Source organism: Podarcis erhardii (assembly GCF_964252035.2).
Source record: "Podarcis erhardii genome assembly, chromosome: 10".
In the NCBI taxonomy this organism is placed as follows: Eukaryota; Metazoa; Chordata; class Lepidosauria; order Squamata; family Lacertidae; genus Podarcis; species Podarcis erhardii.
Genome location: NC_138500.1, coordinates 31,350,507 through 31,364,430, shown reverse-complemented (window position 1 = coordinate 31,364,430; position 13,924 = coordinate 31,350,507). Strand labels below are relative to the sequence as shown.

Sequence of the window (13,924 nt, the reverse complement as noted above, 5' to 3'; positions counted from 1 at the left end):
ACAATCTCCTCTCCTAGACTGAGTTCAGGAAAGCTGTTTGCAGCAAGCCCACCAGTTTGTAGCAAATACTAATGCGTACAAGCACTAATTGACTAGTCCCCTTTCCTCAGAACAATTTTTCAAAAGTAACCTCTCCGACTTTAAACAAAACGCTGAACAAATGACTACCCCAAGATACACTGGAAATCACATTTGGGGTAGAAAACTACCCCATAAAAAGGGCTCAACGGACACCATCTGCCCTCTGAGAAAGAAAAAGAGAGTGATGGAGCAGGGAAAGACAACATCTGGCTGGGGAAACAAAATAATTATAACATCAGGGCTTGCTGAGTCTGACTGTCTCCTCCACTGCAGTGCTGATTTTACATCTATATAATTTGATTGCTTTAGTATTTCAAAGTAGTAAACCGTCTTGGGTGCCTTGGCAGAAAGACGGTATATAAATGCAACAAATAAACAAATAGTAAGAATCCAATAACATAACATCCATTTAAAACATGTTCCCTACCCCAAAGATTCCTGAGAACTGGAGTTTGTTAAGGATGCTGAGAATTGTAGCTCTGTGAGGGGTAAACTACAGTTTCCAGGATTCGGGGGGGGGGGGGAAGGAGTCATGTGTTTTAAGTGTATTGTGTGTGTGCAGCCTAAGTGGACATCCCACCTGGTTCATGGGGTGACAAGGAAGACACAGCCAAAATTTAATTTGGGAGCTGAACGTATGTGAGGTCTAGTGAAGGCAGGAGAAAGCAGTGTTCCTTGTAGGAGAAAACCCACCTCTGCTACTTTTTACAAATATATCTACATATTTCTAGGATTCTTGAATACTGAGCTATCAAAAGGCTATGTCTGCAGCGGTATACCTCAAGTATCTTAACATTTAGTTCCTTTCTGTTTTGTTCCTTGCTGAGAAGATTTGCATGCTTCAACCTTGTTTACAGTTCATACACGATTCATTCTTCCATGATGACTGGCTTGTCTTTTATTGTTTCTGTAGCAGCTTTCCATGGCTTAAAAAACCCCAAACAACAAATGCCAAATTTTGCACAGCCATGTAAATGCCTCTTACCTACATTGCTGCTATGTGCTATTGCTTTTGTGTGAGAGGGGAATCTTTGAGGACATGTCTTTTGAAGGGGGTGCAAAACAAATAGTCTGCACAATATCTCCCCAGATCTGAAGAGGAAGCCCTAGCAACTACCATGGCTCCTGATGTGGTGACCTAGGAAAGGGTCTGTGGTGGCCTTCTTGGTTATAAAGTTCCCTCCCTGTGGAAATGCTGTGGTCCTCTTAATGGATGACTTCTTGCCAACATCTCTCTTTGGGCAGGCATTCAGGAGAAGAGTGCTAAAGCTCACTTAATGCACCTGGATTCTGTTAGGATTTTTATCCACCAAGCTGTCCAGCAAGTAGCACTATGTTGTTTATATCAAGTGAGTGTCTGAGAGCGTGAGACAGGAAGTCTCAGTACTGTTGGAAGTTAGTTTCACTTCTCTGTGTTAGGCTGTTCTGTACTGATGCTGAGAGAGCACAGACATGCTGATGGATTCTTTGTATATAGACTGTAAATAAAGTAGTTTTAGAGCTACTAATTGGCTCTTTCTTCTATTATGAGATGCCAGAAGACGAGCGTGCTCCTCTCAGGAGGGAGGGGTCGCTTATCACCGGTCTCTCTGGACTGAGGAAGATTTACAGTCAGAGGGTGACCACTGGAGAGATGCCCCGGTGTCTTGGGAAGGTGGTGGCCTTCCCAGGCATTTTTCCAACAGATTCCCCCAAAGAATCCTGGGGACACTAATTTACACCTCACCGTGCTACAATTCCTAGCACACTTAACAAACTACAGTTCCCTGGATTTTCTTTTTCTTTTTTTCAAAGGAGATAAACAAATATTTATTGACAGTTTTTTTTTTTATAATTACAATACAGAAAAACAATATAACACATATCTTAACATATTTTCTTAACTTCTTTGGACTCCCTCACATCTCCCGCTCCTGCGTTCCTTAATATAGAATTTTAACCAGCAATTTATCACCTTGTTTCCAATCTTATTTTCTAATTTTCCAGTTGTATCTCTAGTTTTAGATATCATTTATTCAAACCTTAAAGATTTAAATTTAGCCTAATATTTATCCAAAGTTTGTCTTTTCTTAAATTTAACTTATCTTCATATTTCACTTCATCTAGCTTAATGGTGCCATGTTATTTATAATCTAGCATCCTTCTTAACATTCGTACAATTTACAATGTTTCTGTAAGTAGGTCTTGAATTTCTTCCAGTCTTCTTCTACCGTCTCCTCTCCCAGGTCTCGAATTCTGCTGGTCATCTCAGCCAGTTCCATATAGTCTATCAGTTGCATCTGCCATTCTTCCAGTGTGGGTAAATCTTGGGTTTTCCAGTGCTTGGCGACGAGTATCCTTGCTGCCGTTGTTGCATACATAAAAAATGTTCGGTCCTTCTTTAACACCCTCTGGCCGACAATACCCAGAAGAAAGGCCTCTGGTTTCTTAGGAAAGGTATACTTAAATACCTTTTTCAGCTCATTATATATCATTTCCCAGAAAGCCTTCACTCTAGGGCAAGTCCACCAGAGGTGAAAGAACGTTCCTTCATTTTCTTTACATTTCCAACATTTGTTATCAGACAAATGGTATATTTTTGATTTCCAACATTTGTTATCAGACAAATGGTATATTTTTGCAAGTTTAACTGGGGTCATGTACCATCTATATATCATTTTCATAACGTTTTCTTTCAAAGCATTACATGCAGTGAAATTCAACCCAATGGTCCACAACCTTTCCCAATCCTCAAACATGATATTATACCCAATGTCCTGTGCCCACTTTATCATAGCCGATTTGACCGTTTTGTCTTGTGTGTTCTATTTTAACAGCAAGTTATACATTCTTGAAAGTACTTTAGTCTTAGGCTCTAACAATTCCGTTTCCAACTTCGATTTTTCCACCTGGAATCCTAACTTTTTATCAAGTTTAAAAACTTCTTTAATCTGAGCGTAATGTAACCAATCTCGCACTTTATCTTTCATTTTCTCCAAACTCTGCAGTTTCCAATTATCTCCATCTTTTTCTAATATTTCCCAATACTTCGGCCATTCGGCCTCCATATTGAGTCTTTTCCGGGCCTTAGCTTCCAGTGGTGAAAGCCACCTTGGAGTTTTATTTTCCAATAAGTCTTTATATTTTGTCCAGACATTAAACACTGCTTTTCTGACAATATGGTTCTTGAAAGTCTTATTAATCTTAACCTTGTCGTACCATAAATATGCATGCCAACCAAAAGCGTTGTTAAAACCTTCCAAATCCAATACATCAGTGTTTTCGAGAAGCAGCCAATCTTTTAGCCAGCAGAAAGCTGCTGATTCATAATACAACCTTAAGTCTGGCAGGGCAAAGCCCCCTCTTTCTTTCGCATCAGTTAATATCTTAAATTTGATTCTGGGCTTTTTGCCCTGCCAGACAAATTTGGAAATATCTCTCTGCCACTTCCCAAAGCACTCCGTTTTGTCCACAATCTGCAAAGTTTGAAACAAAAACAGCATTTTTGGCAATACATTCATCTTTATAGCAGCAATCCGGCCTAACAAGGAAAGTTTCAATCTTGACCAACTTTCTAAATCTCTCTTAATTTCTGTCCAACATTTCTCATAATTATCCTTAAATAAACTCAATTTTTTTTTTTTTGCTGTTATGTTCACCCCTAGGTATTTTACTTTTTTAACCACGTTTAACTCTGTCTCTTTCTGAAACCTTTCTGACTCTGTAACTGTTAAGTTTTTTTCCAGTACCTCAGTTTTTTGCTTGTTTAATTTAAATACCGCCACCCGACCAAACTCTTGAATCAATTGTAATACCCTTTTCGTACTAGATTCTGGCTCCTGTAAAGTCAAAACCAGGTCATCTGCAAAAGCTTTAAGTTTGTACTGTTTTGCTCCGACCTGGATTCCTTCAACCAACTGGTCTCCTCTAAACATGTTCAAGAGCACCTCCAGGACCGAAATGAATAACAGGGGAGAGATAGGGCAACCTTGTCGTGTTCCTTTTTCAATTTTAAACTCTTCTGTCACCACATTGTTAACTATCAGTTTGGCCTTTTGTTCTGAATAAATTGCTTCTATCCCATTTTCAAATCCCTTTCCCACTCCCATCCCTTCCAAATTTTTCTTCATAAATTTCCAGGAAATATTATCAAAGGCCTTCTCTGCGTCTATAAAAATTAACACAGCTTTTGTATTGATATTTGTTTGCAGAAGTTCCAAAATATCAATAATGTTCCTTGTGTTAGCAAACAAATGTCTACCTGGGAGAAAGCCTGCCTGGTCCTTATGGATTACCTCATTTAAAACTTTTTAAAATCTATTTGCTAAAATGTCTGCAAATATTTTGTAATCCACATTTAAAAGGGAAATGGGACGGTAGTTCTTGAGTTGTGCCTTTTCCGTTTCCAATTTAGGTATCAATGTGATGAAAGCTTCTTTCCACGATTCCGGCGCCTTCTTCCCCTCCAAAATTTCATTGCCAACTTCCATCAATGGCTGTATCAAATAATCTTTCAATGTCTTATAGTACTTGGCAGTGAGCCCATCTGGCCCTGGAGATTTGCCCAGTTGCATATTCTGAATGGCTTGTTCAATCTCTTGTTGTGTTATTTTACAATTCAGGATTGATCTATTCTCTTGTGATAGTTTTGGTAGTCCGTTCTTTATCAAAAATTGCTCTATCTCAACCTCATTTTGCGGCCCTTGAGTATACAATTGTTTGAAATATCTCTGGAAGCACTTTCTAATCTCCACAGGGTTCTGAATGTTTCTTCCTTCAATCTCTAAATTTGTAACTGTATTTAGTTTTTGTCTCTTCTTCAACTGCCATGCTAGCAGTTTTCCACATTTGTTCGCCGATTCGAATGTTCTTTGTTTCATTAATTTAACTTTCCACTCTATTTCCTGGTTTATCAATTTGGAATATTGTGCTTGATAGAGTTTAATTTTTCTCAGAATCGGCTGTGACTTCGGTTTTGATCTTAGTTTCTTCTCACATTCTTTAATCTTCTCCAAAATCATGTCTTTTTTCTCATTTTGGGTCCTTTTCTTTACAGCATTCTGTTGTATCAAGAACCCCCTCATCACGGCCTTGCTTGCGTCCCAGATAATTCTTTTTTCCACCGTAGTGTTCAAATTTATCTCAAAATAGTCTTTCAAAGCTCTTTGGGCCTCCTTAGTAATCTCCTGATCTCGAAACAAATTGTCATTCATCTTCCATCTAAAGGAGCCGGTTGGTAGTAGTCTCATGTCCATCTTTACTGCATTATGGTCGGAGCAGGTCTTTGGGCAGATTTCCACCTTTCTGATCTTAGGTGCCAGACCTCTAGATATCCATATTTGGTCAATTCTTGTCCATGTCAGTTGGGCTTCAGAAAAGAATGTTCCCTCTCTTCCCAAGGGGTTCTTTGTCCTCCAAATATCAATCAAGTCCATATTGTCAGTCAGTTCGAAAAAAGTCTTAGGTAGTCTGCCATCTTTTGTTACATTTTGACTTTGTGACTTATCCATGTTGGTTGATACCACCCCATTCATATCTCCCATCATAATGATGTTGTCATAGTCCAGATAATCCAGCATACTCTCATGCAACTTCTTGTAGAATTCCGATTTCCCCTCATTTGGTGCATAAATTCCTAATATTAAAAACTTCTCTCCTTGATGTTGTATCTCAATTGCCAAAATTCTTCCTTGCTCATCTTTGAATATAAATTTTGGTGACAGGCTCTCCTTTGCATAGATCACCACTCCTCTTTTCTTCACTCGATCTGAAGAAATAAATTCTTGGCCTAATCTTTTATTTATTAACACTTTTTAATGGAGCCTAGTCACGTGTGTTTCTTGCAAACAAATAATGTCCAATTGTTCTTTTTTCAATATGTGAAATATCTTCCTCCTTTTTTCCGGGGAGTTACATCCATTAATATTCCAGCTCAAAAGTTGCAGAGACATCCTGAATAAATCTGTTATTGCTCTGGTGGTAGTATCTTTTTCTCTGGATCTTCAGGTTCTGAAGGTGGGAATGCAACTAGTGGTCCAGGCCCCGGGGGTATTTCAATCCCTTTCTGAAGGTCCTCTCCGTAGGCAATCAAAAATTTATCTCTATCTTCAGCTGTTTTAATTTTAACCTTCTTCCCTCTGAAAGTGAAGGATAGTCCCTGAGGGAATTCCCACCTAAAAATAATTGAGTTGCTCCTCAGCAATCTGACCAGTTCAAGGTAGGTGGATCTAAGGTCCAGAATGTGCTGGACCCGGGGGAAAGGTACCGTGAGCGTAGTCTGAGTCCACACGAAGAGGGGCGAGGTCCGAGGTGGAGAGCCGGGCGGGGAACAGGAACGCTGGAACAGGAGGCCGAGCAGGGTACAGGAACACCGGATGGTCAGGAACAGGAGGCCGAGCAGGGAACAGGAGCACCGGATGGTCAGGAACAGGAGGCCGAGCAGGGATCAGGAACACAGGAAGGTCCAAAGCCAACAACGACGTTGCTCCCGCAACCTGGGACCGGGCTGACTGGGCTTTTATCCTCTTCTAAGGCCAGGGGCGGTCCCGGCCCCCAGGAGCCCCGCCTCCTCTGGCCTTAAGGCGAGCACTCCTCCTGGGAGCAACCAGTTCCCTTCGCCTCTCTGCCCTAAGCCTCTGCAGATCAGGAGAGGCCGAAGGGTTACTGGGCCCTGGAGGAGGCTCACCTGTAGCCACTGAGTCCTCAAGCCCCTCTGGGGTCAGAAGGGTTTCACCTGGGGCCAGCTCCTGGTGCTCTGCCACAGGTGCAGGCTCTTCAGCATCTAGGCCTTGCCCCAGTTCAGCCGGCCCTGGAGGCGGGGACTCCTGTGCAGGCTGGGATTCCTCTGGTTCATCCTCTGAATCGGAATCCCAGGCCATCACACAGAAGTTGTTTCGGAATATCTTTATAAATTTCAGCTCTTCTGTCCGAGATGTCCATTGACTTTCTGTAGTGTAGGCCTAGTATTTTGTCTCTTTCCTCCTTCGATCTCAAAGTTATCAAACAGTCTCTGGGCTTGTCTTTCCTTGCAAACTTTCCAAGTCTAAAAGCCGATACAATTTTAAAGTCCTTTTCCTCCTCCAAAAGCCAGAATTTAGAGAATTCTTTAGTCAGGAACTCAATTAAGTTTTCTTGTTCAAGTTCTGGTATTGACCTCAATCTTAAGTTATTTTCCCGGTTCCGTAGTTCTATCATCGACAAGTACATCTGCTGCTCACCAACTTGTTTGTGCAGTGGTTTCACCTCTTGTTCTAGATTTTCAACTTTTTGACTGGTTGCCTCAGCCAATTTACGGTTTTCTGCCGTGGCCTCAGACAGCTGTCCAATTGATTGTACGTTCAGAGCCCCTTGTTCAGTTATTTTATTTAAACAGGCTGCATTTTGGTCAATCCTGGCCGTTTGTTCATCCACTTTCTTGTCCAAAGATTCCAATTTTTCAAAGATTTTCTCTAGAATTGAACCAGATGCTCCTGTAGCCATATCTTCCAGCTGTAATTGCTCAGTTTCTTCTCCCCCTGCCGACGGCAGAGTAGGAACAGAAGATCTACGTGCCTGTGAGGCTAAGGCTAATGTTGTTTGTCTAGTTCTTACTCTGGCCTCCTTTTTTCTTGCACCACTCATTCCAATTTTATCTAGTAATCAAGGTCAAACTAAGTTGTTCCCATGGGAATAGGCAGCCCAGAGAGTAAACAGTCAAATAGGAGGAAAGGAAAGAGAAAGTAAAATAAAGTCACCACTGTAAATCCAATATCCTCTAGAGGGAGCTCAAAGTGTCTTGAGGGAAGAAGCCAAGGCAGTAAAAGTCAATAAAATCCAATTTAGTTTCCAGGAACCCTCAGTTAACTTGTATTTAGCAGAGTTGGTTTAGAAAGCGTTACATTGTCTCTAACAAGTGCCAGAAGTGATGTTTCAGTGTGGCAAGTCCATAAACACTCAGGTTGTAACAAACTTCAGTTACAAAATGTCAAAGTCTGCAGTCTGACAGTTCTATTGTTCAGGCAGTCCAAATACCTGGGCTTCTCAATAAAAATTGTAATTCCAAAAGAAGAAAGTTTAGCACAGTCCAAATAAATGATAAATCAAAAGGATAGGTTAAATCCTCACTTTACACAAAGGCAGCTTCAGTGAATGCACGGATCAGTTGTTTTTAACGTCTCTTCAAAGGCTCCAAACGTTAAGAACTTTTGCTTTGAAGTTTAAGCAGCAGCGGAAGACGGACTTCCTGTTTACATCTCCCGCTTTTAGCCGAATTTGTCACAATTTAAACTCAAATTTTTACAGTCCTTTCTTACTCACAGCTTGTTGCTTTTTCAGAATCCAATATTTGCAGGAAAAAAGGTCAGCGCTCACCGACAGCGGCTGTGCGGCTTCACTCCGCAGGAATAGCGATTGACTCACAGCGCCGCGACCCCCTCCACGATCAGAGGCTCCTTACGGGGTCCCTTCTCAGTTTCAGGGAACGCTTCTGGCGCCCGCCGAGTCCCACGGCCACAGGCTCTTGCTACCTGTGGTTTTTCGGTGCGGGTCTCTGCTTCGCCGTAGCGGACGACCCGTTTCTGCGGAGCTTCCTCCTCACAGCGCGAGGAGGACCGTCATTGCCATTCGCGCCACCTCCGGAAGTCCTTCCCTGGATTTTCTGATGGAAGCCATGTGCTTTAAATGTATGGTGTGGATGAACTGTTAAGAGAGTTGATTTGCTATACCATGGTACCTCAGGTTAAGTATTTAATTCGTTCTGGAGGTCTGTTCTTAACCTGAAACTGTTCTTAACCTGAAGCACCACTTTAGCTAATGGGGCCTCCAGCTACCACTGCGCCACCAGAGCATGATTTCTGTTCTCATCCTGAAGCAAAGTTCTTAACCCAAGGTACTATTTCTGGGTTAGTGGAGTCTGTAACCTGAAGCGTATGTAACCCGAGGTACCACTGTACATGTACTTGGTTTAATGCTTTTGCTTATTGGTTTGATGTATTTGTGATGTGTTTATTTCATTGTTGTCTACTGCTCTGTGATCCTGCAGGGTGAAAGCTGGGTTAGAAGTATTAATGATGGTGATGATGATGATTATTTCAGGGGGAAAACAGTAGTACTGAAAACAACACTGGAGAAGGGGGCTCAGAGGCACTTGAGAGAAGAAACAGGTTGGCCAGGGCAGTGGCTGTAGCTCTAAGGGCTTGCTCTAAGGGATGCTGTGGTAAGACTGCACCCTTGTTTCTGAAGTATTAATGTAATCACAAATATGTTGTAGTAGAGTTTAAACCAGGACAGGACTTGGTATTAGATGCAGGCTTATGAGTCATACTGCATTCCATGGAAATGAGTCATGTTGCATTCTGTGCCACAGGGCTATCAAGCTATGCTTCTGCTCTGAACAATCTCTGTTCATCTGAATGATTGTATCGTTGGAAGGTGGGTGGTATGAAAGGAATCCAAACATCATTACATGCCACTTCTGGCATCAGTACAGTGGGACAGCTTTCACAAATTAACTGATCAGTAAATAAATGAGGGGTCTCCAAAGAGAACAATCTATGGGCAACAGCTCTTCATCTTTTTTGAGGAAGCGGGAAACTAAGTTTTCTGAAGAAGTTAGCAGACTTTTTCAAAATTGTATGAAGCTCCTGCAACTCACTAGAAAGGGTTCGGATAATTATGTCTGGCATATCTGGAGTTCCATATGCTTGAGCCACCTTAAAGCATTTTATTGGCATCCCATTATGCCAGAATAATTAACAGGTTGGGAAAGTGCCATACAAGGAGGCGAAGAGAGATGTCTCCCACTTGAAGATTTGACGGGTGTAACAAGGAGGGAGGGAGGAGATAGGATGATGAGCTTAGAAGCAAAACCCAAAAGAAACTGGGATGCAGGAGGAGATACAAGTTATAAACCATAGGAATCCTGACAAAAATTGTTCTTGAAGTCTAACAGAAAGAGAAGGTGAGTTAATGACTGCTGTTCTGGCCACTTCAGATCTTAGAAATTAAAGACCCTGCCTCTTGAAGACAACAGGCTCTGGAGGCAGAGGTTTCCTGGCATGGGTGAATACAGAACTGAGCAAGATGTACTTACCCAGAGGGAAAAGACCTTTTAATCTCATCTCATATATATTTGATTCTGAGAGCCAAGAATTCATTTCTTCAACTAAGCCACACTAGTACTGTGTGTGTTTTGGTAACAGCATCATTCTGGTTTAGGAGAAATAGACAGGAAGGATTCTCTCTCCAGGATCATGCCATCCCCCACCCCACCAGATGACAAACTCCTTTGGACATGAAGCGAAATGGGAAACAAGGAGTAGCAAACAGGTTGGATTAAGAAATATACATCTCATCCGGCAAACTGCACTTTGAAAGAGGGAAAAATAAGGGTTCCATGCCACCCCAATCTCCATGAGTAGTGCAAAAGTCCTGGGGTTGCAGATGTGCTTAACAGGGTCTGTGTTCCCTTTTGAGACACAACGAGACTGTGGTGCCCACTAGCACCCAGAAAAGAAGGGGTCCCACTCCCCCTTGCCTGGCAGTCTTGCCCTCTGATGTGTTTCCTGGATGGGCCATTACTGACCTTTGACCTCTGCTAATGGCCCATCCAGCTAGCTCTGCAAAGCTGGCTTGGCTCGTTAGCATAATTAAATTCAGGGGTTTTCCATGTTTGGTGTTTAATCAAACATTGATTAATTCTAACTTTTACTGACTCCAGAAATTATGGGGAGTATCTAGCATGCAGGAATTTAGGGGATTCTGCCCCCCACAAACCTATAACATCAGACATGAGCTCCTCACCATTAGTTTGTACCTATTTGCTGTACTTATCCTGTTAGTTCTGGCTCAATTTATGAACAATTTTGCACAGTGATATTTATCACGGAACTTTTCAACTGGCAAGGTGGACAATCATATAGCACGTGGCTCTAGTGAAACTATATAGTGACCAGACACATGCCCTAATAAAGCAAGTTTTGTAATAAAGGGGACCTGCTGTTCTTTGCTTTGTGAGTGCAATGGTACCTCTGTTTAAGAACTTAATTCGTTCCAGAGGTCCGTTCTTAACCTGAAACTGTTCTTAACCTGAGGTACCACTTTAGCTAACGGGGCCTCCTGCTGCCGCTGCGCAAATTTCTGTTCTCATCCTGAAGCAAAGTTCTTAACTCGAGGTACTATTTCTGGGTTAGCAGAGTCTGTAACCTGAAGCATCTGTAACCCAAGGTACCACTGTAGTTCTCTCTGTAGCCTGTTCCCAACTCATCTTCTAATGCCTGCCACGTTTTACTCCTAATTGCTAGACATCTATTTTCTACTTTATGTAAAAAGCAGCTCTTTGTGAAAAGGGGGAGAACAAGGAAGGAGGAGGAAGGCATAAAGGTGGGATTTAGTCCCTTGAACTCACTCACCATTGGCTGGTTGTAGTGCTCCAGGGACATAGTGACAACGTTGAGGCAAATTATGAAAGTGATGAAGATGTCCAAGTAGTGGCTGGTGCAGACCGAATGGATGAGGAGGCGGACAGAGCAGTAGGTGGCATAATACGGCAAGCGCTGTGCTTCTGCCATGGGAGTGGCAAGGGGAGCAATCCAGGGAGGGAGGGAAGAGGAAGAACAGAGAAGAGGCAAGGAAAGGAAAGAATGGAAATGGAGGAAGGGGAGCAAGGTGAAAGGAAAGGAAAAAAAGAATGTAATAAAAGGGAACCAGAAGACGGGGAAGAAAACAGAAATGAGAGTGAGTAAGTGAAAGGGAAGAGGGGAGGAGAGGGGAGAGGGGAGGGACAGAAAGAATCTGTTAGTCCTGTGTTTGTAGAAATGATACTAAACCAGCATTTCATGCTCCAAGAAATTGAGTTTTCAAATGAGCACAGGAAGCAAGCATCTCCAGAAAAGAAAAATCTGAAGTAAGGAGAAGTTACAGGGACTTCCATGGTTCTGGGACAGAGGTACATTCAAAGGGGTTTAAGGAGCAGACGAGGGGAGAGGAAAGGCTGGACTAATTCACATCCAGGTGCATTTGGGGTATGTGTGTTTTTCTCATTAAATCATGTACACACAAAACTACATGCACAAATAAGAGGCACATTGAAACGGGATTCTCTTGGTTCCAAGGCTGTCTTAGAATATGATGACTGAAAGAGATAGAGATAGCCATGGGCCCCATCTACCCAAAGAACAGGTGATGTTAACAGGGTTTTTTTGGGCAGGTGCTCAATGACATTTGACCAAGCGGCAAACAGCTCTCACAGTTTTGCCACCCACATACACATTCAGAACATAAGCACCTGCGGGGTCAGGCCAATGGCCTCCCTAGACTGGCACCCTGTTCTCACAGTGGCCTGTGAGAAGCCCAAGAGCAACAGCTCTCTCTCCCTTTTCCCATGGTTTCCAGCAACTGGTATTCAGAAGCATTATTGCCTCTGACTGTGGTGGTAAAATGCAGTCACCTGGGTTAGCGATGTTGTATTCGTTGTTGTTGTTGTTTTTAATAAAAAATGATAAGTTTTTTCTCAGAAAACTTCAGCCTACGAACCAACAAAACACTTAGGTTGTTCCTTACTCCTACGCTTCTTCTCCAGGCGCCTCAGGCGCTTCTCTTCCCGCCGCCGGGCCTCTTCTGCCTCTTGGTGTTGCCGACATTTGTGGAAGTTCTCCACCACCACCCCTACAAACATGTTGAGGACGAAGAAGCTGACGATGAGCAAGAAAGAAATGAAGTAAAGGAGCATCCAAGGGTTGTTGTTGGTCACTGGCTGGAATTAAAAAGACATACAGACAGAGAGAGGCTGTAGTTAGCACGTTATGAGAGGAAAGACCAAGAAATGATTTTGTTGAAGGAAATCGGAGATTTCTGGAAAGCAAGGAAGATGGCAAGAATTTATGATTTTTATGACCAATGGGAGACCCAAACTTCATGGAAATGTGGCGCAGGACACATCCTCCCTCCCCTCAAGCACTGGAGTGTGATATTTGTGATTTATTGAGGAGAATTTACAGGCCTTGACTGCCTGTTCTTTTCTTTCCTGGGAAAGGCATGGTGCATATATATGTGTGAACAAAAGTACTGCCATCACAGTGACATTCATCCATTCTGTCCATCATGAGGATGGTTTTAATTAATAGGGCAGCAATAAAAAAACTAGAGCAGTGTCATGTTGAGGAGAATGAATATTGAGCTGGGAAGTTCCTGCTTCACTGAGTGTTCAGGTCAAGTCACTGTATTTCATCCTCAGTCCTACCCTTGTGATCTACAATAAAGGGATAATAATAGTGGCATATCTTGCAGGTTTGTTGCATGGAATATTCATAATTTATATGAAGTACAGAGGAAAAGCAAAACAATCAGTCCAACTAATTTTTAACCTCTCCCACTCAATTACAAAGTGCTTTAAATTATTTTTTTTAAAGCTCTCAGATTTATCAGACTATTGCACACGATGATCTTGATCAAATTCCAAAGCAGTATCACTTTTTCCTGCACTCTAAACTTTTTTTGAGGGAAACAAACCAGGAGTGCAGTGTTAAGAGCTTATTGAAACAGTGTCCCAAAAGGATTTGACATGCGTGTCTTTCTGTGTGGGGGTGGCATTAGTATTTAGATTAATAATATTGGTAGCTGGAATACAAGAATAATAATTACAGTATCAGAGAAGAAGACATGGATAATTACAATAATTCTCTGAAGAACTCATTTAGCAATGTATACACAAATTATTAATGTTCGATCACTATTATCAAGTCATTAAATATTAGAAATTAGTACAGGCACAACAGCATTTTTCAGTGAAGTAATTTTGCAGCCCTGTGTGTATATTTGCTGCCTGAGATGCCAAAGAGAATATCCAGATGGGTAATGAAGCTAAGCTAGAGAAATTGAATGGTCAAAT

General features: G+C 42.0%; 1 protein-coding gene across 4 annotated transcripts in view; it reads right to left on the bottom strand.

Moving 5' to 3' along the window:
* CACNA1I (calcium voltage-gated channel subunit alpha1 I) overlaps positions 1-13,924 on the bottom strand; it is a 292,566-nt gene that overhangs the window by 26,807 nt on the left and 251,835 nt on the right. For all 4 annotated transcript variants that reach the window (XM_081877575.1, XM_081877574.1, XM_081877577.1 and 1 more), the window contains exons 25-26: positions 12,598-12,790; positions 11,448-11,599 (exon numbers count right to left, since the gene is read on the bottom strand). In XM_081877575.1, coding sequence (XP_081733701.1) covers positions 11,448-11,599; positions 12,598-12,790 — 345 coding nt within the window. The remainder of the gene's footprint in view (positions 1-11,447; positions 11,600-12,597; positions 12,791-13,924) is intronic.